This window comes from Peromyscus eremicus, chromosome 8a (genome assembly GCF_949786415.1).
Source record: "Peromyscus eremicus chromosome 8a, PerEre_H2_v1, whole genome shotgun sequence".
Lineage (NCBI taxonomy): Eukaryota > Metazoa > Chordata > Mammalia > Rodentia > Cricetidae > Peromyscus > Peromyscus eremicus.
This window is the reverse complement of record NC_081423.1, coordinates 82812960-82838684: the sequence shown is the minus strand read 5'-3', so window position 1 is coordinate 82838684 and position 25725 is coordinate 82812960. Positions and strand designations below refer to the sequence as shown.

Genomic DNA, 25725 nt, shown 5'->3' with positions numbered 1-25725 from the left:
TTTGCTGCAAGGACTTTACTTAGCCAAATTACTGCTCACTGTAACCCTCACAGAGCTTTTGGCTTGCTCTGTGACCCTTGCTAAGGAGTGTGGTACCTTGAAGCACTTGTTAATCAGTTACCCCTCCTGTTCCCTGCACCTGTGAAACACAGTACTTGCTAGGTGTTTGAAGATTTTAACATCCATGGGCTGAGGTTAGTTGTGTTATTTGTGAAATAAGTATTTGGTTTATAAACCTTTTTTTTTTTTGGTTAGTGGCACCCAGGCCCCTGTGCAAGATACAATATTATCTCCCTTCATGTTAGAGGAGATGTAGTATTTAGAACACTCTGAGATATTATGTTTATGTTCCTGAAACTATCTTGCTCGTGTTCAAGTTACTAATTGTCTAAATATAAGTTTTCAATAAACGTATTTCTCTAGAGCTGGTTTTGTACTGTGTGGTTCTTTAATTATGCACTGTTGAAAATAATCACCTTCTTCCTTACTCCCTCATTTATCCAACCCATGCTTCCCTTAAGTTGAACATTTTCCAGTACTCTTACAAGTTTAAACACTGCATTTATTTAAAAAAAGAATTAATTCTTATTGCTTAGACTTTTTATTAGCTAAATGAAGAGGCTCATACAGGTAGGGTACTTGTCGAAGCGGAATACTTTACTTCATCTCGCAGTGCTAATCCTGTGAAGTTGTCCCGTCTAGCTGCATACTCCCCAACATTGGCTAGCCCTGGTACCACGCAGCAGCTCAGAGCACTGCGGTAGATGCTCATGTCATGAGCGTCATACCACTCATCGGTCTTTTCATCATAGCACTCAACATTAAAGGTGGTGGTAAAGCCATTAAAGCCACCCACCACAAACAAGAGGTCGTCCACTACCTCGATACCAAAATTGCTACGAGGATTAAACATAGTGGGGATCGTGCGCCAAGTGTTAGCCACTGGACTGTAGGCTTCTGCGCTCCTCAGTCGATTAGCTCCATCAAAGCCACCTACCTGTGAAGAGCAAAAGAAACAAGGTTGACTGCTACTCAGCCTTTTGTCCACTGAGGAAGCCCTTGTGGGGAGAACCAGAGATGCTATGCCTCTTTTCAAATGCTTGCCAATGGTAGACTAAACGTCTTGGCTATTAGAAAATCTAAGGGGGTCATTTTATCATCGTACAATAGAAACTCACTGCGTATACATGTTCCCCGTAAGCAATTACACCTATTCCACTCCTCCTGCTCCTCATGGGTGCTATGACTGTCCACTGATTGCTCTCCGTGTTGTACACTTCTGCTGTAAACAGGCACTCGTTTCCATTAAACCCACCACATATGTAGACCTGTGTGGAGAGAGTTCGGGAGTGTTACATCATGCTGAGGAGTAGACAGAAGATAAACGCGTGGCAGGGGATGCTCTTAGTGTTTGGAGAGCTATCTTCTAAGGATGTGGAGAGGATGTAGCAGCTGTCCCAGCCCAGAGCTTAGCCTGTGCAGGATGGTCTCTAAGTTTCAGGCCAGCTGGTAGATGTGATCAGGGACAACTTGTGTATTATTTTATGTGTATGGGTGTTTCTCTTGCAAGTTTGTGTACCACCCGTATGCAGTGTCAGTGAAGGCCAGAAGAGGGTGTGGGATCTCCTGGGATTGGAATTAACAGATGGTTGCGAGCTGCCATGTGGGTGCTTGTAATTGAACCCAGTTCTGGAAGAACAGCCAGTGTTCTTAATCACTGAGCCATCGCTCCAGCTCCTCCATGTGCTTTTTAATTTTGACTTTTTTTTGTTTGTTTTGTTTTTGTTTTTGTTTGAGACAAGGTCTCACTTGTACTATATAGCCCTGGTTGTCCTGGAACTCACCATGTAGACCAGGCAGGCCTCTGTGCCTCAGCCTCCTGAGATTAAAAGCCTGTACCACCACACCCAGTCTTTCCCTGTCCTCTTTTCCCCCCACCCCAATTACATTATTTGTATGCATGCATGCTCCTGTGCCATGTCATACATGTGGAGGTCAGAGGACAATTTGCTGGAGCCAGCTCTCTCCTGTTATTTCTCCTAGATACCAAGGATGGAAGTCGGGTTATCAGATTTGATAGCAAATGCCTTTACCCACTGGGCCATCTCAAAGGCCCAGGGGGCGGTTTTTGATAGATTTATTTTTTGCACGTGATGTTTTGCCCATATGTCTGTCTATACACCATGTGCGTGTCATGTCCTTAGAGGCCAGAAGAAGGTGTTAGATTCCACTGGAACTGGAGTTACAGACTGTCAGCTGCCAGGTCAGTACTGGAATCTAACTGGAGTCCTCTGGAAGAGCAGCCATTGCTCTTAACCACTGAGCCATCTCTCCGCAACCCCCAGGGACATTTTTAATGCCAGTCTATACATTATTCTCTCTATATATGCATGAATTCTGTGTGTACATGAATGTGTGTATGGGTGCCAGCATGTATGTATGCATGTGGAGGCCAGAGGACAACATTAGGTCCTCAGGAACCATCCATATTTTAAAACACATATATTTGTGTGTGTGTGTGTGTGTGTGTGTGTGTGTGTGTGTGTGTGTATACATGACAGGTGCACATGCATGCATGAGTGTCTCTGTGCATTTGCCATGATGCACATTTAGAGGTCAAAAGACAACTTCTTAGAATTGGTTCTCTCCCAATGTTGGTTCTGAATTGAACTCAGGTCAGGCTTGGTGGCAAGCTCCTGTACATGCTGAGCCATCTGGATGGCACCGTCCATCTTTTTAACTTACTTATTTCTATTTGTGTGTATGTGTGTGTGCGCGCTTATCTGTATGTGCATCATGTGTATGAAGGTGCTTGCAGAGGTCAGAAGAAGGCATTAGATCCCCTGGAACTGGAATTACAACTGAACCCAAGTCCTCTGCAAGGACAGCGAGTGCTCTTAGCCGCTGAACCATCTTTCCAGGTCCCCAGCTTCTTTGGTGGGTTGTTTGTTTGAGACCTGGTGTTCTCACTGCCACTTAATGGCCACTTAATAACTTGAAAAAAAGTGCAGAGTCAGCCCTGTGCACCTCAGGTTGCACATATCCATCCATTAAAATTAGGATTGCGCTGGGCGGCGCATGCCTTTAATCCCAGCACTCAGGAGGCAGAGGCAGGTGGATCTCTGTGAGTTCCAGGCCAGCCTGGTCTACAGAGCGAGTTGCAGGATAGGTTCCAAAAGGTACACAGAGAAACCCTGTCTCAAAAAAAAAAAAAGGATTGCAAATACTGGGGAGGAGGCTAAGTGAGATGGCTCAGCGGGTAATAACACTTGCCACTGAGGCTGACCTAAATGCAATCCCCAGGTCCCACCTGGTGGAAAGGAAAGTTGTCCTCTGACCTCCATATGTGCACTGTGTCACGTGTGTGCCCACGCACACAAATCATTAAATAATTTTAAAATATTGGGGAGGGCTGAGAAAATGGTTCAGTAGGTAAAGGAGCTTGCTATACATAGTGGGAGGAAAACACTGAATTCTGCAAGTTGTCCTCTGACCTTCCATGTACATATACCACAGAATGAGTTTACACACACACTAAATAAAAATGTAGTTTAAAAAGAAAGAGAAGGCTGGTGGTGAACACCTTTAATCCCAGCACTCGGGAGGCAGAGGCCGGCAGACGGATCTTTGAGTTCCAAGGCCAGCCAGGGCTACACAGAGAAAATGTGTCTAAGAAGAAAGAAAGAAAAGTAGAAGCTGAAGCTGGAGAGATGACCCAGTGGTTAAGAGTACATATTGCCCTTGCAGATGACCTAAATTTAATTTCTAGCACCCATATCAAACAGTTCACAACCACTTGTAACTCCAGCTCCAGGGGATTTGATGCCTCCAGTGCACATATCCTCACATGAACACACACACACACACACACACACACACACACACACACTTTTTAAAACTTTAAAAAAAATTCATGTATGCTTGCATGTGTGCGTGTGTGTGTGTGTGTGTGTGTGTGTGTGTGTGTGTGTGTGTGTATGTGTATGTGTATGAGCCCTCAGAAACCAGAGGAAGATGTATCCCCTGGAGCTAGGATTAAAAGAAGTTGTAGGCTACCTGCTTCACGTGGGTGGTGGGAACTGAACCTGGGTCCTCTGCAAGAGCAACAAGTGCTCTTAACCACTGAGCCATCTCTCCAGCGCCCTATCTTCCCCTCCCCCCCAAAAAAAAGAAACTTAAGAAAATATTGCCGGTGTGTGTGTGTGTGTGTGTGTGTGTGTGTGTGTGTGTGTGTGTTCGCGCTTTTAATCCCAGCACTCCAGAGGTAGAGGCAGGTGGATCTCTGTGAGTTCAAGGCCAGCCTGGGCTACACAGAGAAACCCTGTCTTGAAAAGAAAAAAAAAGAGAAAGAAAATATTAGGGAAGTTATGTCCAGAATGGGCATAATGGCTCACACCTGTAGTTACAGGCAAGGGGATCACTGAAGCTTCAAGGCTAGCCTTGGCTACAGAGTGAGACTGTCTCAAAAAAAAAAAAATTGCCAGTCAAAGTGGTGCACACCTTTAATCCCAGCACTCAGGAGGATCTTTGGGAATTCCAGACCATTCAGGAGTACATAGGACCATGTCTAAATAAATGGAGGCTAGAGAGATAGATAGATCAGCAGTTTATCTTTTTTTTTTCCTGTTGGAACTCACAATATGGATGAAGCTGGCCTTAAACTCAGAGGTCCACCTGCCTCTATCTCTTCAGTGCTGGGATTAAAGGTGTGCACCGCCATGACCAAACTACACTTGCTACCCTTGCCAAGGACCCAGAGTTTGATTTCCAGCACCCATATGGTGGCTCACAACTATCCATAACTCTAATTCCGGGGCACTCCCTCTCCTGACCTCCCTGATTACCAAACATGCACATGATACATAATCACACATGCAGGCAGAACATTTTACATAATGAAGTTTTATAGCTAATGAAAATACAATTGGCTAATGAGATAGCACAGTGTGTAATGGCACCTGCCACCAAACCTGAAGACCTGAGTTTGATCCCCGGGCCCCACCTGGTAGAAGAAGAGAATTTACTCCTGCAATTTGTTCTCTAACCCCCACATATGCTCATATCACACCCCCCAAAAATTTAATTTAAAAAACAAATGTACTGAAAAATGTACAGATTTTTCTCATAGTTCTCTAAGAAAAAAAAACAAATGCAGTATAATAATTTACATGGCATTTACATAATGTCAAATACTATAAGCAATCTGGAGATGATTGAAGTATGTGGAAGGAAATTATACAACAGCTGTCTTTGAGACAGTCTTCCTGTGTAGCTTGCCTCCAACTCTTTTTTTTTTTTTTTTTTTTTTTTTGTTTTTCGAGACAGGGTTTCTCTGTGTAGCTTTGCGCCTTTCCTGGGACTCACTTGGTAGCCCAGGCTGGCCTCGAACTCACAGAGATCCGCCTGCCTCTGCCTCCCGAGTGCTGGGATTAAAGGCGTGCGCCACCACCGCCCGGCTGCCTCCAACTCTTGTGTAGCCCAGTCCGTCCTTAAACTCATAGCAACCTTCCTGCCTCAACCTCCCACGTGCTGGGTTTATGGGTGCGTGCCCCCACACCCAACTGTGCATAGGCTATACACAAGCACCATACCATGTTCTGTGAGACTTGAGCGTCTGGATACGGCTGTGTACAGGGGACCGTCATCCAATCTTTAGGGGATACTGAAAGACAACTGTACTGCCAAGTGAGTATTGCCGTTTTGTCTTCCAGCCTCACCCCGGAAGGAAGAGCAGTCCCCGTCTTCCCCTTCCGCCCTGGTTCTTTACCTTCCCGTAGAGTGTCGTGGCGCTTGCATCGCTCCGCTGCTCATGCATGGGGGCGATGAGTGTCCATTGATTGGTCTCTGGCTCGTATCGTTCAGCAGTGTTGAGACGCACATAACCATCAAACCCTCCCATGGCATAGATGAAATTGCTGAGGACTGTCACGCTGACATAGCAACGTCTAGAGTGCATAGGGGCCACTTGGTGCCAAGTTTTCTTCACAGGGTCAAAACGCTTAACACTATTGAAGTAGTCCACACTATCAAACCCCCCGATGATATAAACATAGCCTTTCAAGTAGGCTGCCCCATGGTAAGCTCGAGGACTTTCTTCTTCACAAGTGACATTCACCCATCTATCTGCTCGAGCATCGTATGCCTCAATGGCATTGGTGGGGCTTCCGCCACTCCAGCCACCAATAGCAAATAGAATGGCATAGGGCAGGCGGGGCCTGGTGAGTGGGTTGGTGAAGTCAGAATTGGAGGGTCCGTTCATGTTCAGGTCATACATGGCCTTTAGGGCGTTAATGATGACTGGCTTACATTCCTCACTGTCCTTGACATAGTCATTCATCTTAACATTATTCATGAAGTACTCAGCATGCATTAGGGCCAGGCGAACCTAAGAAGGAAATACAGAAATTTATTCAGATGAGGCAAGGGTGTCTGCGAGTCCCATCTCTTTAAGCTGCTTTCTGAAAGAGCAGCGAGTGCTCTTAACCTCTGAGCCAGTCCCTTGGTTTGCTTTTTAAAAAACGTGTAACTCATAGATGTATTTGTCTTGAGGAGACATAACTATACATTCCTTGGCCACTGGGTAGAGCAAAAGAAGAGGTGTAATTGGCCAGAAATTAAATATAAACCAGGATCAATAAAAATAAAGCTAGGATCAAGTGACTACAGCCGTGTGCCACTCTTGACTAAGTTCCTGTAATAGCTTGTACCTTGGTGTAGGGAAGAAGGTGAGAGACCTCTTAGAATTCTGTGGAATCCCCTGCTGCTCTCCCCATACCAAGAGGGAATTTTTGGCCAAAGAAAGAATTAGCAACATCAAGGGAAGAGAAAATTGCAAGCTTCAGAGAGAGAAGCAGGGGACGGACGCGCCTCTCATTAAGCCCTGGGATCTGTGGCTCTTGGGGCCAGTCCCTCCCGGTAAAGGAATCGAACGTGAGCAATTAAGCATTTGCAAAGAATAACTAAACTTGACCTTAGGAAGCAAAACTGAAATATGTTGCTTCCTATTTTGGGGGTCGTGAGAAATCCACTTTAAAATGGCCTCAAACACAGCGTCCTCCTGCTTCACGTTGAGTTCATCTTTCTCGATGATATCCTTCAGCTCAGTGACGGAGAGCTCCAGAAACTCCGCTGAGACCTTCACCATCTCCTCGAAGTTGTGCAGGATGAACATGTAGGCCTTCTGCCTCAGCTCGGGGCAGTAGTAGTAGTCCGTGAACTTGCAGATGCCGATGCAGTTATCCAGACACAGCTCTGACTTGAGGAACTCACAGCAGCCCCTGACAATCCCCATGATGTTAAATTGGTCGGCAGCAGCCAGCAGCTTCTCCACGTTGTCAGGGGTGATTGGCACGGTCCGAGTGTACGCATACTCAATAATTAGTTTCATCATGTCGGGGGAAATGCCAGGAATGTTGTAAACCTTCTTCTCAGTGTTGTTCCAGCCACTTGTAAACAAAGCTCTGGGGGGAACAAACCAAAGACGAAAGAAATTAGTAGCACAGAAACATTCCCCTCCTGGAGACCACCCTCAGCCCCACCCCTGGCCCCTTTGCTTTCTGAGGGCTTGGACACACTCCAAATGTTGCCCGGTAAGTGTGTTGGCACTAGACTGGCCTGAGGGAGTGCATGAAGAAGGGCTTTATACAGTGGGTGTGAAAAGTGCCTTTCCAGGAACCTCCTGTGGTCACTCGGTCTTTACCCTCTTTTTTCTTTTTTTTTAAATTTTATTTATTTTTTTCGGAGCTGAGGACCAAACCCAGGGCCTTGCTAGGCAAGCGCTCAACCACTGAGCTAAATCCCCAACCCCTACCCTCTTTTTTCAAGGTGTGTGTGTGTGTGTGTGTGTGTGTGTGTGTGTAGGTATACTAGCCTGTGTTTGCACATATCAAGACCATAGATCAGTGTTGACTGTCTTTGCTATGTATGTATGTATGTATGTATGTATGTATGTATGTATGTATGGTTTTTTTTTGTTTTGTTTTGAGACATGGGTCTCTCAACTCACACTGTTGAGAGACATGGAGCTCACTGTTTTGACTAGACTGGCTAGCCAGCAAGCCCCCAGGATCAGCCTGTCTCCTCCTCCCAGCACTGGAATCACAAATATGTGCCACTCTGTTTGTCTTTTATATGGTTCCTGGGGATCCGAACCCAGGTCTCCCTGCATGGGCAGCAAGCCCTTTACTCACCGAGTCATTTCCCCAGCCCGCCTCCCTTTTTTCTTTTCCAGTTTCTGGATGGAGAAATTGAGGTCTACAGTGAAAATAAGATCAAGACCCGGTTACGGTCTGGAGAAATGCCTCAGTAGTTGCTCTTGCATAGGACCCAATAACCAACCACATGGCGGCTCACAACCATATATAACTCCAGTTTCAGGGAATTCAATGCCTTCTTCTGATTTCTTCAGGCACCAGGCATGCACATGGTGCACATACATACACACAGACCAAACATTCATACCCATAAAATAAAAAGTAATTAAAAAACAAGACCCAGGTCCTGGAAGATAGAGATGACCTAGCAGTGAGCACTTGTTGCTCTTGCAGAGAACCTGGTTTTCAGTCCCAGCACCTACGTGGTGGCTTACAACCATCCTCACTTCAGGTCCAGGGAATCTGTAGCCTTCTTCTGGCCTCCAGACACCAGGCACACAAGTGGTACATAGGCCTAAGAGCAGACAAAAACATTCATACAAAAAATGAAATCTAAATCTGCCCTAACTCACTGCCTACCACATCTCCCATGTGTCTAGACAACCCAGCTCAGTCCCAGAGCGATGCTTACAAAGAGCTTATATAACTCATCTTTGCCTTCAAAACCTTCCCCTGGGGGCTGGAGAGATGGCTCAGCGGTTAGGAGTACTGGCTGCTCTTCCAGAGGTCCTGAGTTCAATTCCCAGCACCCACATGGTAGCTCACAATCATCGGTAATGAGATCTGGTGCCCTCTTCTGGCCTTCAGGCATACATGCAGGCAGAACACTGTATACATAATAAATAATAACTCTTAAAAACAAACAAACAAAAAAGCCCAACAAAACCCTTCCCAACTTCGTTGTTAAGAGGGAAATGCCAGGTCGTTCCTAAGAACTGCAGAAGCTGGTGAGCTCTGAAATCTCCACCTTCTCCTCCCTCTGTCCTGAGGGCTGCTTAGCTATTCTTTGTGCACTGGAGGTAACTCCGCCTCCTTACTATTCTCCTTCTCCCTGGAAGGATTCCCCAAGACTTCTGCATTCCATGTCCTAGTCTCTTTGGTAATTCAAGTATCGCCTTGTCAGCAAAGCCTTCTCTGATAATCTTTTTTCAATTAAGTTTATTTATTTGCTTGTGTGTGTGTGTGTGTGTGTGTGTGTGTGTGTGTGTGTGTGTTCCTGTGCACTAGTGTTCGGTGTGGGAGTTGGTGCTCTTTCCACCTTGTTGATCCCAGGGATTGAACCCAGGTCATCATGCTTATCAACAAGTTCCTTTACTAGGGAGTCATCTTGCTGGCCCCTGACAGTCCTATATGTGTATGTTTTTTAAGATTAAAAAAAAATTTTATGTGTATTGACCTACTTGGTAGTGCACACCTTTAATCCCAGAACTCTGGAAGCAGAGATAGGAAGATTTCTGAATTCAAGGCCATCCTGCACTACATAGTGAGTTCTTTTTTTTTTTTTTTTTTTGGTTTTTCGAGACAGGGTTTCTCTGTGTAGCTTTGTGCCTCTCCTGGAACTCACTTGGTAGCCCAGGCTGGCCTCGAACTCACAGAGATCCGCCTGGCTCTGCCTCCCGAGTGCTGGGATTAAAGGCGTGCGCTACCACCGCCCGGCGGCCATAGTGAGTTCTAGGACAGCCAGGGCTACATAAAAACTCTGTCTCAAAAAACCAAAACAAAACAAAACAAAAGAAAGGAAAAAGTAAGCCTCCCGAGGACAGGAATGTTCACCTCTTTATTTTCTTTCCAATTCCGAGAATATCACTAGTCAGAAAGTAAGCAACAGATGACCACAGCCATGTTAGGTTCTCTGTGTGACTAGGTACATGTCTTAAGAGGCTTGAGGACCAGTGGGCTTTGGCATGAAACTCTCCCTCAGGATCCTGGCTTGCCGACCACAGCCTCTGCTAAATGCAGCTCGACACCAGTTCACCTCTTGCTCTCATACTGCCCCCAGGAAACAAGGTTTGTCTTTACATGTCTGAATGATGGAGAGGGCAGAGTGTCAAAGGAACACTTTGTGGCATTTTAAAATTGTATTCAATCAGGGTGGTGGTGGCACATACCTTTAATCCCCGCACTCAGGAGCCAGAGGTAGGCAGATCTCTGTGAGTTTGAGGCCAGCCTGGTCACAGAGTGAGTTCCAGGACAACCAGGGCTACACAGAAACCCTGTCTCGAAAAAAAAAAAAAAGTTAAAACTGTATTCAAATTTCAGTGTCCACAGATAATTTGTATTAGTCCTGTCTGTGGTTTGTTTTTTTTTTTTCCTTCGGAGCTGAGGATTGAACCCAGGACCTTGTGCTTGCTAGGCAAGCGCTCTACTGCTGAGCTAAATCACCAACCCCATTTTTTTTTAAGGCATGGTCTCATCCATGTAGCCCTGGAACTCCCTATGTAGACCAGGCTGGCCTAGAACTCAGAGACCTGCCTGCCCCTGCCCTCCAAGTGCCGGGATTAAAGATGGACACCAACATGCCTGGCCCTGTTTGGCCCTTCTTGACATAAGGGCGGGGTTGTGCAGTTGCAAGAGAGCATGTGGCCTGTAGAGCTTAAGATATTTTACTATCTTGGGGCTGGAAAGATGGCTCTCTTTTCCAGAGAACACGGGGTCCCAGCTGAAGCGCCGACATGGTAGCTGACCACAGTCCAACTCCAGTCCCATGGGATCCAATGCTCCCTTATGGTCTCTTCAGTCACTTCATGTGTGTGGCGCAGACAGACAGACATGCAGGCAAATATCCATAAATAAAATAAAGGAACAAATGCAATTTTTTAAAAAAGATATTTACTATCTTTTTTGTTTGTTTTGTTTTGTTTTTAGAGACAGATTCTCACTCTGTGCATAGGCTGGCCTTGAACTCCTGATCCTCCTGCCTCAGCCTCTCCAGTGCAGGGATTACAGGCATGAGCCACTATGCCTGGCTTATGGTCTTTCTGTAGTTTCTGTTCTAGAGTGTGGAATCAGGCATGTCCAGCCTTTTAACACTGCAATGCCACATTGTCACCTACAAAGCTTATACTTGAGAACCGCTCAGCCCAGCTACAAACCAACTAACCCAAAGTCCTAGGGCTGCAGAAATGAGTCTTGGTTAAGAACTCACACGGCTCTTGGAGAAGACTTGAGTTCAGTTCCCAGCACCCATGTCAACTGCCTCTAACTCCGTTCCAGCATCTACATATACCCACAAACAGACATGCGAGGCATGCATATATACGTAAAGTCTTTTGTTCTTGTTGTTTTTGTTTGTTTGGTTTGGTTTTTCAAGACAGGGTTTCTCTGTGTAGCCCTGGCTGTCCTAGAGCTGGCTCTGTAGACCAGGCTGGTCTCGAACTCAGAGATCTGCCTCTGTCTCTGCCTCTGAAGTGCTGGGATCAAAGGCGTGCACCACCACCACCACCACCACCACCACCACCACCCTGTTAAAACTTTTTTTTTTTTTTCCAAGTTTTAGGTTTTTGATTTGGCAGAATGAGACCTGCAGGCCATGAAGTGGCCCCCTCAACCGAACAGAGCTCTTTTTTAGGGTTAAGGGTTGGGGTTTTGTTCATCGGGCAACTGAGACAGTCGTAACTGAGACAGAGTCTTGTATGTAGCTCAGGCTGGCCTAGAACCAGTTACAAACCAACCAACCTAGGTTGTAGCCAGGTTGGACTTGAACTCATCTTGGTGTTTCTGCCGCCTGAGAGCAGACATTATGGAGGTGAGCCACAATGCCTAGCTCTCATCCATTGTGGTTTTTTCCTTCTTTGCCGTCATTGTTATTTTGAGACAGAATCTCACTAAGTTTCCTAGGCCGGCTTTGAACTGTTCGTTGTTGTTATTGGTGTCAGTGGTCTGTTTGAATACTGGGGCTTGAACCTAAGACTTGGTGCATGCTGGACAAGCCTACTACTATTGAACTAAATCCCCAGCCCTGGAGGCCTTGACCCTGAGATCCACTTGTCTCAGCCTCTGAGTAAATGGGATCATAGACCTGTACAACCGCGCTGGGCTTGAACAAGAGTTTTTAGCAAAAGATGGACATGTTTCTCCTGTTTTCATTGGGACCGAGTACTCTGACTTTTTCAGCTTAGAAAGACCCCATGCACTTTCTGAGTTAAGAATTGCAGCCCAAACTCTTTTTCTTTTGAAACTATTTCCTAGGTACTCTCCCCTTATGCCCTCCCCATCCTCTCTGTCCTTAAAATTCACCTCCCTGCTTTCAATGACCTCTACTGGGACTGGGCCAGGCAGTAATATCATCTAGGTTAAATCCAAAATCCACAGGTGTCCAACTAAAAGTTGGGGTGAGAATCAGAGAGAAAACCCCTGACCTGCCAAATGTTGACTGAAGACCAGTTTAAAACACATCAGGACACACACACACACACACACAGAGGCTCTGGCCCTAGCCTGTGGTTGTCTAGAAGGCAGCACAGCTAGGCTGCAGGGAACCCAGAGCTTCAATGTCCCTAACTTTAAGATGGTAAATGGGAAACTGAAAAGCAGATGAAAAGACCTCAAGAGGAGCCCTGTCTCCCCTTGGGCTTCGCTCGGGCCCCTGGTGTACCTAAAGTAGGAGCTGCAGCTACAGAGGATGTTCTTGTGGGCATTGAACTCGAAGCCATTGACTTTGATGACCACATCGCAGAGCTTGCCCTCAAGTCGGAGCTCATTGAAGATCTCACAGGTCATCGCACTCATCTTCCTCTCCATGTGAGGCTGGTGGAACCGGGTGGAGGCCGCCGCGTTCTCCATCTCCATGGCACCTTGGGACCAGGGGAGAGAGACTGCTCTCCTGGGGTGTTGGGGAGGGTTCTGGGGGGGCCCCTTTAGCCAGCTGTCGCTCCTTTTCCCTACTACATCTTTCATATAGGGACCATCAGGCAGCCCAAGTTCCAGAATCCTGAGCAGTGAGATCACTCGGGATTGTGCTCTCAGGTTCTGGAACCCCTCCTACCCCTTCTTCTTCCTCCCCCTCCCCCCCAGGACATCCAGATAGACCACCCCACACCTCCTTCCTTGCCCTCAGACCTAGGGCAGAACTGTGGCCACCAACACAGCTGAGCCTTTATGGATCCTACTTCCTGCTGCATCTTCAGGATGAATCCACCTTCCTGCAGCAATCCTTCCACAGCTCCCACTGGGCTCTTCCTGTGTGCAGAGCCAGAAGCAGAGCTGATTAAATGTCAGGCTGTCCAGGGTCTTCTAGACCCTAAGATGCCTTATTGGCTTAATGTGCTTAGTGATGATGAGGAGCCCAGTTAAGGAAAATGTCTCCTGGGTGCATCCTCAGTCCAAAATGCATACGGATACCTGGTGGGTTTTGTTGTTGTTGTTGTTGTTGTTGTTTGCAATGCTAGGGATGAAACCCAGGGCCTCATCCATGCAGGCAAGCACTCTTCCACTGAGCTATGACCTGAATCCAGGGAAAGATCGCCCTTGCCAAAGGGTTCCAGAAAGAGTGACAGGAGTCCACACACAGCAAAGCCTCATGACAGTCAACCCATACGCAGGACCTCAGCATCTTGGTCCTTCCCCCCTCACCCCCCCTCCCACAGTAGAACCCCCCCACCCCCACCCGTTTCTCCTGCCAGCATCCTGAGCCTGCCTGGAAACGGCTGGCCCGCCCCTCCCAGAGCGGCGCCACTAGAGCGAAGACGACGCCTGCGCAGTGAGGCTGCGGGGGCGGGCGCCGTCTTCGGAGCCGCCCACCAGACCGTCGGCGCGATGGCGGAGGAGGTGAGGCCGCGGGTGGGGAGCGTCCCGCGTGGCGGGATCGCGGGTGCAGGGAGGCCCGGCTGCCCTGGGGCCCATCGCGGCGCTCGGGTCAGCGGGTCCCTCGGGTCTCGCGACAGGTGAAAAGTCTGATGAAGGCCACGGTCCTGATGCGGCAGCCCGGGCGGGTGCAGGAAATCGTGGGCGCCCTTCGCAGGGGCGGAGGAGACCGCCTGCAGGTACCGGGGCGCCGGGGGCACGGCCGGGCTGGGCGGCGGAAGGGTGCCTGTCCTGCGGCCTTCCCGCCAGAGCCGGTGCGCACGCTGCGAGCCTGCGCTCCGGAGTGGGCATGGGCAAACAGATTGGCTCGCCGGGGGAGAGAGTCCACCTGTCCCAACAGCCAACTTTCAGAGTGGTCAGATGTGGTCGTCCTGCTTGGTTTCAGAAAGCAGACGGGTGGAGCCTGGCTGCCCCACTACCCTAGGCTAGCTGGCTCCACAAGGAGTTGAAGATGGGGAAGATCCATAAAGGTCGGGAGGCACCTTAAGAAAGAACCAGTGCATTTGAGAAAGATGCCATTGAGACTCACCCGCACACTCGGGGGACTTGGTTTTCCTCAAGGTTAACTCGTGTACTGACACAGAATCACTTCTTTCCTTTCCCTGTCTGTCTCTCCTCAGCCTTGCAAAAAAAAGGCTTTGCTGCTGACTGGGCAGTGGCTGGTTAGACTTGTGGTTAGCCCAGGCTGAGGCAAGGCCAGGTTGGAAGGTGCCTACTCAGCCACCGTAACCTCTCTTTGGTCTCTTAGGTGATTTCTGATTTTGACATGACCTTGAGCAGATTTGCTTACAATGGACAGCGATGCCCCTCTTCCCACAGTAAGTCACATTGCAGCCTTCCTTGCAGGGCTCACGATGATAACTGCTAAGGAGCAAGTAAAGGGAGTTTTGTGTTTTTTCAGATATTCTGGATAACAGCAAAATCATCAGTGAGGATTGTCGCAAAGAGGTGGGTCACTCCCTTCTTTGCTCAAAAATGGCTCTGGTACTCTTCCAGGGTTGAACCACAAACTCCGTGACAGAAATCTTAAGAAAGTTTGTTCTTTAAACCAGTGTGGAGGCCTATAATCCCAGTTATTTGGCAGATCAAAGCAGGAGAATTACAAGTTCAGGGTCTGCCTGGGCTCCAGAAAGAGTTCAACGTCATCCTGGGCAACTTAGTGAGACTCTGCCTCAAAACAGGAAGTTTGAAAGCGGAAGCAGGGCGTAAAGGAGGCCAGGTGGTGGTGGCGCACACCTTTAATCCCAGTACTCACGAGGCAGAGGCAGGTGGATCTCTGAGTTCCAGGACAGCCTAGTCTACATAATGAGCAAATACCAGGCCAGCCAGGGCTACACAGAGAAACCCTGTCTCACCCTCTCCCACCCCACCCCCACCAAAAAAAAAAAAAAAAAAAAAAAAAAGAAAGAAAAGAAAAAGAAGCAGCTGAGCAGCAGTCAGGAGAAAGAGGCAGGTGGATCTCCATGAGTCCCCAGGCCAGCCAAAGCTACGTAGTGAGACCTTGTCTCAAAAAGAGGGAGTCTGGGACATAGCTCACAGGTAGCTCATCATGCATTCCTGAGGCTCTGGATTTGCTCCTCAATTGTGTTTTTTTTGTTTGTTTGTTTTGGTGGTTGTTTGGTTGGTTTTGTTTCTTTTGATTTTTTTAAAAAAATTATTCCTTTATAACTTGTTATAGTAAAGTAGGTCTAGTTTTCTTATTAGGTTTATTTTAATTATTTCATTTTTATTTATTTTTTGGGGGACAGGTTCAAGACAGGGTTTCTCTGTGTAGCCCTGCCTGTCCTGGAGCTAACTCTGTAAACCAGACTGGCCTCAAACTCACAGAGATCCGCCTGCCTCTGCCTCCAGAGTGCCGGGGTGTGCGCCACCACTGCCTGGATTATTTTAGAGAGAGCGTGTGTGTGTGTGTGTGTGTGTGTGTGTGTGTGTGTGTGTGTGCACATGTGTGAGAGAGACAGAGACATATGCAATCAGGTGTATTAAAAATCAATCCATGTGAATCTATTTAATGGGTAGTGAGGATTTATTAAGATATAAACTGAGGAAATACACTCATGAATACAGGACAGAGTGGCGAGCTGAAGTTGTCCTCTGATATGACCCGGAGCAAATCCACCTTGCAGACAGTAGGGAGAAGGGACATGTGTCCCTTCCCCCTTTCCTTATAAAAGGCATCGTACAACAGCAAAAAGCATCACCTCCTTTGGGCCCTATAGCCCAAGGTCATGGGCAGAGCAAGTACCACTACACAGGTGCCCTTAGAGGATCCTCTGGAACTAGAGTTAGAGGTGGTTGTGAATTGCGTGATGTAGGAGTTGGGAACTGAATTCTGGTCCTCTGGAAGAGCAGTATGTGCTCTTAACTGCTGAACCAGCCCCTGAGACTAGTCTCCATACATGAGAACAGCTTTTCCCTATTGGCTGAGACACGATGATGGGTGTTCATGTGTGAATGCTACACTTACTGCCAGCTCTGGGGTTTGCATGAGACTTGAATGCTGTATCTTACTGAACAATCCTCCACTCCCAAAGGTAGCCAGAACTATCATATTACTGTCTCTGTTCAACATGTGAGAAAACAGGTGTTTCAAGAGGTTGGACAACTTGCCCAAGGGTCATTTGATTGAGTTCCATGCCTTGGTTTTGCAGAGACTTTGTCCCAAACTCTTCCCACTGTATTATGCCATGTCCTTGATGATGTTACTTTCTGGTAAGGGGACAGATATGGAGAGCGTTCTGAATGGATGTTAGTTCATTTCTGTAAGATGTGTACAAATACTGAGAAGGCAACTCTAGAGCCTTGGCCTCTGGTTTCCTTGGCTCCAGGCTTTTGCCCTGAGTGGCCACTCACTAGTGCAGAGCTAGGCTAGGCTGTTATACATTACTGAGTTCATTCTTTTTTGTTTTGTTTTTTCGAGACAGGGTTTCCTCTGCGTAGCTTTGGTGCCTTTCCTAGAACTCACTCTGTAGCCCAGGGTGGCCTTGAACTCACAGAGATCTGCCTGCCTCTGCCTCCTGCATGCTGGGATCAAAGGCATGCACCACCACTGCCCTGCCTGACTAGTTTTTATTACTATTATTTTATATGTATGAGTGTTTTACCTGCATGTATGTCCGTGAGTGAGTACCTGGCCACATGAGTGCCTGGTGCCCACTGAGGTCAGAAGAGGGTGTCAGATCCTCCAGGACTAGAGTTGTAGACAGTTGTGAGCCACTATGTAGATGCTGGGGATTGAACTCTGGTCCTCTATAAGAGCAGCAAGTGTTCTTAAGTGCTAAGCTAACTCTCCAGCCCCCATTGATTTTTGTAATGCTGAGGATTGCACTCCAGGCACGCTCTCTGCCAACAAGCTGCATCCTTGTTCCTACTTCTTGTCATGTCCCCCCCAGCCCCCCAGCCCCCCCACCCCCTGTGTATATATGTATATGTTTTGATTTTGAGATGGAATTTTACTGTGTAGCTTAGGCTTGCCTATGTACCCCAGGCTACACATCTGTAATCCCCCTGTCTCCTCCTTCCAAGTGCTGGGATTATAGCATGAGCCACCAAGTCTAACTCATGTTGAGGACTCTTTAGGCCTCATTCTCGGGGTGGGTGACAAGTGATAAGCTCTGCGAAGGCAGTCACACTGCAGACTGTGTATAATAATAGGTAAGTGTGAGCAGTCAAAAAGCACGAGGAGAAGACTGAGTTTCATAAACGGTGCATTCCCACCTGAAAACTCTCTTCCGCGAAGCTCCATCCTTGAGGTGGTTTTCGTCTTAACTGGGGGCCGGGGTGATGTGCACTAATGACCTTTCCCCTCCTTGGCTGTCCCAGCTCGCCGCGCTCTTTCACCACTATTACCCCATTGAGATCGACCCACACCGGACCATCAAAGAGAAGTTGCCTCATATGGTACAGTGGTAAGTGGCACCAACAAGGAGGAGCTCCTGTGATGGAAGATGGAGTGGGCCAGCATGACCAAGGCAACTTAGGGAAGAAAGGGTTTTTGGTGGGGGAGCTTACAGTTCAGAGGGTGAGCCCATGACCATCATGTCAGGGAGCATGGCAGCAGGAAGGCAGGCATGGCTTTTGAAACTTCAAAGCCCACCCCCGCAGTGACACACCTCCAGCAAGGCCATACCTCCTAATCCTTCCCAAACAGTTCCACCAACTTTGGAGAGCATTCAGATATATGAGCCTACCGGGGTTATTCTCATGCAAACCACCACAGAGTTCCAGTTTATAACCTGGGGATGCAATCAGACTGCAAAATTCTAACAGAATAAAACACCACTAAGCATGGCCGGTGGTGGTGCATGCACATCGTCCTAGCACTTGGAGGATGGGGGTAGAAGGATCAAGGTTTTTCTTGGCTGCATAGGAAGTTGTAGACTAGCCTGCGCTACACAAGATCCTGTTCAAAAACAAAACCTGGGGCTGGAGAGATGGCTCAGGGGTTAAGAGCACTGGCTGCTCTTCCAGAGGTCCTGAGTTCAATTCCCAGCAACCACATGGTGACTCACAACCATCTGTAAAGACATCTGGTGCCCTCTTCTGGCCTGCAGGGATACATGCAGGCAGAACACTATATGTAATAAATAAACCTTAAAAAAAATACCAAAAAAAAAAAAAACCTGGCATCCCAGGATAGAGCCCTAGGTCCCTATGGAGGAGGGTTCTAATCTCCCCAGTCCACAGCTCTTGTCTCCCTCTCCCTTCATTTTCTTCTGAGGATCTCTTAAAGTCCTTCAGGAGACGCCTCTGTGGGACAGAGTGTGCTCATTTCCCCAGTGAGTACTACCAGAGGGGATAAAGGACAGGGCACTGGACTTCCTGGGGTGACTGGGACTTGGGGTGTGTGGGTTGTCTCTTCCTAGGTGGTCCAAAGCCCACAATCTCCTATGCCAGCAGAGGATACAGAAGTCCCAGATAGCACAGGTGGTTGGAGAGTCCACCGCCATGCTCAGGTAAGCTCCTTGCTGTGAAAACATTCCCACCGGACTAGTCTAAGCAACTCTGTGGGCCGGGGCGTGGCTCCCTGGTTAAAGACGTGCCTGGCATGCTGGAGGCCTGTGAATTCCATCCTTGGTATTGGAAACCAAAAATAAACGTGAAAGCCGGTCTAAAACTGTTTCACCCAGGTGGAAAAGGCTGGGGAGGGTTGAGTGGAGTCAGCGGCTGGGAGGAGGAAAGGTGGCCCCAGAAGCCATTTGCTTCGTTGGGCTGCTGTGCAGAATGGCCAGGCCTTCATCTCCTGCGGCCAACTCCTTTTAAATGATGGGCTAAAAGCAAACAAAAGACCCCACAACGCTGGACCCTCTGGTTGCCTGGCATTTTTTAAATTTTTTTATTTTAATTCATTTTGGTTTTTTTGAGATAGGGTTTCTCTGTGTAGCCCTGGCTGTCTGGAGCTCACTCTGTAGACCAGGCTGGCCTTGAACTCAGAGATCCTCCTGCCTCTGCCTCCCGAGTGCTGGGATTACAGCCATACATCATCATAAGGTTTATATTTGGGGTTTTGTTTGTTGTGCTGGTATTGAACTCAGGGTCTTGAGCAGGCTGTCAAGAGCTGTTCAAGAGTTAAACACACAGACCTTAAAAACACTTTTTTAATATTATTTTATTTTATGTATATAATTGTTTTGCATACACCTATGTATGTGCACTGCGTGTGTCTGGTGCCTGAGGAGGCCAGAAGAGAGAGTTGGATCCCCTGGAACTGCAGTCATGGATGGTTGTGAGCCACCATGTGGGTTCTGAACCCAGGTCCTCTGGAAGAGCAGCAAGTACTCCTTAAAGTTACTGAGCTGTCTCTCCAGTCGGTCCCCCCAGTTTTTTGTTTTTGATTTTAAAGGAAAAAGCTGGTGTGGTGGTACATACCTTTAATCCAAGCACTCAGGAGGTAGAGGCAGGTGGATCTCTTGAGTTCAAGGCCAGCCAGATCCAGTTCCAGGCCAGCCAGGGTTATACTGGGAGACCTTGTCTCAAAAGATGTGTGTGTGTGTGTGTGTGTGTGTGTGTGTGTGTGTGTGTGTGTATTACACTATGTATAAACAAACAACAAAAAAAGAAAAATTAAAAAATTCCTCGCCCGAGGCTGAGATGACGGCCCAGTTGGTAATGTCCTGCCTCATGAAGCATGCAGACCTGAGCTCTGCCCCAAAAGCTGGGTGTGGTAGAATGAGTTCAGAACCCCAGCACTGGGGAAGTGCAGACAGGCAAATCCCCGGGACTGACTGGCCAGCCTAAGCAGTGAGCCCCAGCTCCCGGCAAGAGACCCTGTCTCTAAACAAAGTGTGGGTCAGTGAGGTGGGTGGCCGGGTAAAATGCTTGTCATGCAATCCTGACTACGGTAATCCCAGACCCATGTAAAGGTGGAGAGAGGGAACCGACTCCATGGATGTTCTTTGACCTCCACATGTGTGCCATGGTGTGTCTATGCCCATAAACATACAACGATAAGCCTCCACACTTAGGTCACGGGTAGACATATAACCTGCACATACACATAAATAATAAGATATGAAATGCCTCGCCCAAGTAGAAAATGAAGTAGCAGTAGCAAGGGCCATGCCGTTCACCATTCTTTGATCTCTTTGCAGGGAGGGATATAAGACGTTCTTCGACACACTCTACCATAACAACATTCCTCTTTTCATCTTTTCGGCGGGCATTGGTGATATCCTGGAGGAAATTATCCGGCAGATGAAAGTGTTCCACCCCAACATCCACATTGTGTCTAACTACATGGATTTCAGTGAGGATGTGAGCCACGTCTCAGCCGGGCTGCAGGAGAGGAGGGGTGGGCTGTCAGCCTGGGTGCCTTTTCACTTGGCCAGCTGGCCCCTTTTTATCCTCTGGTCCCCGCTTTCTTTCCTTGAGACAAGAGTCTTGCTACATTACCTAGGCTGGCCTGGAATTCCTGAGCTCAGTCAGTCCTCTGACCTCGGCTCCTGAATGGCTGGGACTGTAGGTATGAATCATGGCACTTGGCATCATGGATTCCTTCCTTTTTTTTTTTTGTTTTTTGAGTAAGGGTCTTTCTATATAGCCTTGGCTTTCCTAGAACTCACTGTATAAACCAGAGTGGCCTCAAACTCACAGAGAACCCCCTGCCTCTGCCTCCTGAGTGCTAGGACTGAACCGTTCCCTGCTACACCCAGCCTGTGTGTTACTTTATTTTATATGCATTGGTGTTTTGCCATGGATGGTGGGTCCCCTGAAACTGGAGTTACAGACAGTTGTGAGCTGCCATGTGGGTGCTGGGAATTGAACCCAGGTCCTCTGGAAGAACAGTCAGTGTTCTTAACCACTGAGCCATCTCTCCAGCCCCCCATGTGTCACTTTAAAGGGATCAACGGTCAGGTGTCTGTCACCATCATAGGTCGTGTGCACCCTGGGTACCAAAGGGCTTACACTTTGACCTGTGAACTGAAAGCCAGAGGTGAGTGGTTCCAGCTTACCCAAGTTTTCACTTCTCAGTGGGCAGCCATGATGGCACATGCTTTTATCCCAGCACTTGCAAGGTGGAGGTAGCAGGCTTAGGATTTCAAAGCCAGCCTGCCTACATAGTGAGTTCAGATTCACTGGGCTATAGGAGGCCCTGTCTCAAACAAAAATCAGTGGTGAAATTTTGTCACTGTTAATGGCCTACAGCCAAGTGCTAACACACATGTAACCCAGATAATGTTTTTCAGGTGAGAATCTGACCCAGGCCTTGAGCAGGACCTCTGAATAATGGTTCCTGCAGCCTGACTCAGCAGCATTTGTATTATAGGGTTCCACCAGAAAGGAGACGAGGAATACCTATGGTCGTTATTTAAAACGGGAATTACAAAGTTCTCCTAGAAAAGGCCAAGTGGTTTGGGCCTGGAGACACAGGCCTGTGATCCCAGCTGCTTAGGAGACTTAAGGCAGGAATTTGAAAGTTCAAGACCTGCCTGGCCTGAGCTGCAGAGCAAATTCAGGGAGAGCCTAGAAAGCCTAGATAGAAAAAGATGTGTCTCACAATGAGAACTGGGGCCAAGCATGGTGGTATACGCTTTTAATCCCACAATCAGGAGCAGAGGCAGGGGAATCTATGAGTTTGAGGCCAGCCTGATCTACATAGTGAGTTCCAGGACAGCCAGGGCTAGATAGTGAGACTCTGTCTCAAAAGCAACAACAAAACACAATCAAAAAGAAAAAACAAGAAAAAAAGAAAATTGGCACAGTGGTGGCACACGCCTTTAATCCTCTCATTCAGGAGGCAGAGGCAGGCAGAATTCTGAGTTCAAAGTCAGCTAAAGCTATATAGACTGTTCTCAAAAGAAAAAAAGGGAAAAAGAAAAAATTGGAGGTGTGGCTCAGTGATGCAGTGCTTGTGTGTGTAAGGCCCTGGCTAAGTCCCAGTGCCTTCATAAGAGGCGAGCTGTGCACACTTGGGCTTCTGTCTTTGCTGTGTCTCCTCTCAACTTCGCCCTCACCTCCCAGAATACAGCCCAAAGACACAAACAACTGAGTCTAGCTGGGTTCCATGAAAGCACTTATAACAATAGACCAGACCAAACCTCCCTCCCCCCCCCCCCTTCAAGCTCCAGTAAAGCTTTGCCATTCTCTCTGGGTTTGGGAACTCTTTTTTTTTTTTTTTTTCCCCAATGGCAGGCCCGTGTGCTACATGGGTGCCCCTCGCCCTGCTCTCTGTGTCTTGTGGTGTTTCAGGGTATCCTGCAAGGCTTCAAGGGCCAGCTCATCCACACCTACAACAAGAACAGCTCCGTGTGTGAGAACTCCAGTTACTTCCAGAAGCTTCAGGACAAAACCAACATCCTCCTGCTTGGAGACTCCATGGGGGACCTCACTATGGCTGATGGAGTCCCTGGGGTGCAGAACATTCTCAAGATTGGCTTCCTAAATGACAAGGTGAGCAGTGGCTGGGCCTTCCCTCTGACTTGGGGATTCCTGCCTGCACTTTTGAATTCCTTTCGTGTGCTAGATACTGTGGAAGGTATTAGGGCTGCAGAGGAGGGACATAGTTGTGTTCTCGGTCTCTCTCTCTCTCATGGGGGCAGGAGTAAAGGGGATGAAACAGGAATTTGTGTATCCCAGGCTAGTCTCAAACTGTGTAGCTAAGGCTGACCTTGAACTTCTGACTAGCTTGCTTCAACCTCCTAAATGCTGTGATTACATGAATATGCCATCATACCATGATTTATGCTCTCTCTTTTGGGGTGTGTGTGTGTGTGTGTGTGTGTGTGTGTGTGTGTGTTTGTGTTTGCTGGGAAAGGAACATAGAACCCGATAGATGCCACGTAAGTACTCTGTCACTGAGTTACATCCCAAAGCCTCGGCACTTTCCACTGTGCCTTGACCCAAGACTTGAGAGGAGAGAGTCACTCCGCCCAAACACGCCCGGCTGTGCGCTCGGTGTGTGTCAGTCCCCATTCTGGTCACACAAACACTGCTAACCCCTTAAACTGTCACTTTGTGTGCTGACTCCTTAGTTTGTCCTGGAGGTGGGTTTTTGTTGCTGTTATTTTCTTTTCTTTTTGGTTTTTGGTTTTTCTGAGGCAGAGTTTCTCTGGCTTGACTGACGTGGGAGATGCCAGGGTTGAGAGCATGATTTTATAAAAGCAAAAATATCAGAGCCTGGCAGGGATGGACAGAGCACAAGCCAGAAGTGCTCAGAGAAGGTGTCCATAAGGGTGGACCCAACCAGCAGAGGCCGGAGCCCAGTGGACGCCAGAGCCATGTGAAGATGACATGTGACAGCTGGGCGTTTGTCTGTAGTTGTTGTTACCGTCTGCTTGACACTGGCCGAGTGTTCGTGGTGGGAGCTTGTGCCCCTCATTGCCTGCCTGTGACCTCCCCAGGCTTTCACAGGAGAGCTGGGCGATGGTGTTTGCATGCCTCTACCCCAGACCCCAAGAGGCCTGAGAGTAAAGATGCAAAGAGGGATGTTTGGGGGACTCAGGTCTGCTTTCCCCGGGCAGGTGGAGGAGCGGCGGGAGCGTTACATGGATTCCTACGACATTGTGTTGGAGAAGGACGAGACACTGGACGTGGTCAATGGGCTGCTGCAGCACATCCTGCTTCAGGGGGACTGCATGGAGATACAGGGCTCCTAAGCACAAAGGCTCAGGCCAGGCCCTGCAGGCAGTGATGAGGAGGAATGCCTGCCCACGAAGCCTCCTCTGTGAGCCGTGGCCAAGAGCGGCTGGGCTCTCCTCACCCGACTCCTTCCCCATGCCTTTGCCTTCCTCCTGCTAGGAAGAGGCTTGAGGGAGGCCCTGCCTGTGGGTGGGCAGCAAGCGTGCTCTGTGGCCCACAGCGTGTTAGCCTTCTGCGGACCATCTAGTCCAAGGGCTCTTTCTAAGAAAGTTTTCAGAGCTGGGAATACAGATGGCTCAGTGGTGAAACACCTGCATAGCATGTGGTGGGCCCTGGGTCCCTCCCCAGCACTGTAAAAAAAGAAAAAGTAAAGCTGTACATCAGACAAATATAACGTGTGAGTCAGATGAAAATTATCAAAAGAACAGAGTTGCTCCAACTCACGGTGTGGGAGCTGGGTGTACAGCCTGAGCCTTGTCCCTCAAGGCACTAGAACCCCTAGGAGACCTCTGGAACTCCACGGAACAAAGTTTGAGAACAGTGGGAAAGCTTAGAAATCCCATGTGAGTACAGTCTGAGTGTGCCTGCAGCCTGAATCCTGGAATAGCCCAGGAGTGTGTCTGTAGATCTGGGAGGGGAGCGATGGGAAGGTGTGATCCTGACCTGACATGGGAACAGCCTTGAAACTTGAAGTTCAGCTGGGTTGAGGTTGGATACCCCCACATACACAAAGGGTGCATTTGAGTATGGCTTTTCCATAGGTCCTTGGATCTTTCCTCCACTTTTTAGTCCAGTGCCACCAACATAATGAATGACCTGAAAGGAATGTTATTTTTTATTTTAATTCATGGATATAAGTGTTTTTCCTGCATGGATGTGTGTGCACCAGATATGTGCCTGGTGACTGCAGAGGTCAGAAGAAGGTGCCAGGTCCCCTGGAACTGGAGTTGCCGATGGTTGTTACCCACCATGTGGACTCTGGGAACTGAACCCGGGTCCTCTGCAAGAGCATCCAGTGCTCATAACCACTGACCCACCTGTCCAGCCCCCTTGAAGGGATTTGAGACCAGACCCCTGGGAGACTGCAGAGCCAAGTAGAGTAATTGATGCACTAGTACCTGCATATCAACTGTAGTTCCCGTTCCTCTGTTCTGTTTGCTCAGAAGAACAGGGGAATTCTCCAAAGAGCAAACACAAAAGCTACTTCCTGGACCTTTTCTCTCATTCCCTTAGAGAAAGTTGTTCATACACGCTCCTGTCCAGGAGGCTGTTTATCCCAAGGGCTGTTACCTGCAGACCTGAAGGGAAGGGGAACCCAGGGCTATCGGGTGCCTGCTGAGTATCGGCGCCATCCTGGGCACGTACACCCCTGCCATTTCATTCTTGGTGACTGTGAGCAGAATCCCTCATTTGCAGGTGGGTAGCTTAGATGGGATGAATAACCTGCCCGGACACCATACCCAGGAGCCAGAGCCAAGTTCTGGGTACTTCTAGCCAAAGCCTTTGCTCTCCATCTGGTCGTGTTTTGCAGCTTTAGTTCAGGGCTCTCCTAGGTTCTGTGGCAGGGGGCCCTATGACTGTTCCAGGACCACAGGCTGACTTCAGGAGCTTTCTGGAGGCTTTGGTGACAAGGAGTGCCAGTCACTGGCCCCGGGCAGCAATCATGTCTGAAGCTCCTGGAGTGTGTGTGTTA

General features: G+C 48.3%; 2 protein-coding genes across 2 annotated transcripts; one reads left to right on the top strand and one right to left on the bottom strand.

Annotated features, from left to right (window-relative positions):
• Positions 1 to 541: 541 nt before the first annotated feature.
• Klhl10 (kelch like family member 10) lies at positions 542 to 13075 on the bottom strand. Its single transcript, XM_059271775.1, has 5 exons — positions 12748 to 13075; positions 6971 to 7460; positions 5768 to 6385; positions 1179 to 1328; positions 542 to 997 (listed from the first exon to the last, which is right to left on the bottom strand). Exons 1-5 carry the CDS (start codon positions 13047 to 13049, stop codon positions 623 to 625), a joined length of 1935 nt encoding a protein of 644 aa, XP_059127758.1. The 5' UTR covers positions 13050 to 13075; the 3' UTR covers positions 542 to 622.
• A 91-nt stretch (positions 13076 to 13166) lies between these two features.
• Positions 13167 to 24425, top strand: Nt5c3b (5'-nucleotidase, cytosolic IIIB). Its single transcript, XM_059271776.1, has 10 exons — positions 13167 to 13496; positions 13775 to 13919; positions 14036 to 14134; positions 14704 to 14773; positions 14857 to 14903; positions 17778 to 17863; positions 18821 to 18910; positions 20546 to 20708; positions 22644 to 22844; positions 23915 to 24425. Exons 1-10 carry the CDS (start codon positions 13414 to 13416, stop codon positions 24047 to 24049), a joined length of 1119 nt encoding a protein of 372 aa, XP_059127759.1. The 5' UTR covers positions 13167 to 13413; the 3' UTR covers positions 24050 to 24425.
• The last annotated feature ends 1300 nt before the right edge of the window (positions 24426 to 25725 follow it).

Coding starts and splice junctions, on each gene's coding strand:
- Klhl10 (XM_059271775.1), bottom strand. CDS start 13,049: ATGAAAGATGTAGTAGGGAAAAGGAGCGACAGCTGGCTAAAGGGGCCC. Junction 6,386..6,970: donor TTTCAGTTTTGCTTCCTAAG/GTCAAGTTTAGT, acceptor TTTCCTTCTTAG/GTTCGCCTGGCCCTAATGCA. Junction 998..1,178: donor ACGGGGAACATGTATACGCA/GTGAGTTTCTAT, acceptor TGCTCTTCACAG/GTAGGTGGCTTTGATGGAGC.
- Nt5c3b (XM_059271776.1), top strand. CDS start 13,414: ATGTGCTTAGTGATGATGAGGAGCCCAGTTAAGGAAAATGTCTCCTGG. Junction 14,774..14,856: donor GCGATGCCCCTCTTCCCACA/GTAAGTCACATT, acceptor GTGTTTTTTCAG/ATATTCTGGATAACAGCAAA. Junction 17,864..18,820: donor TTGCCTCATATGGTACAGTG/GTAAGTGGCACC, acceptor GTCTCTTCCTAG/GTGGTCCAAAGCCCACAATC.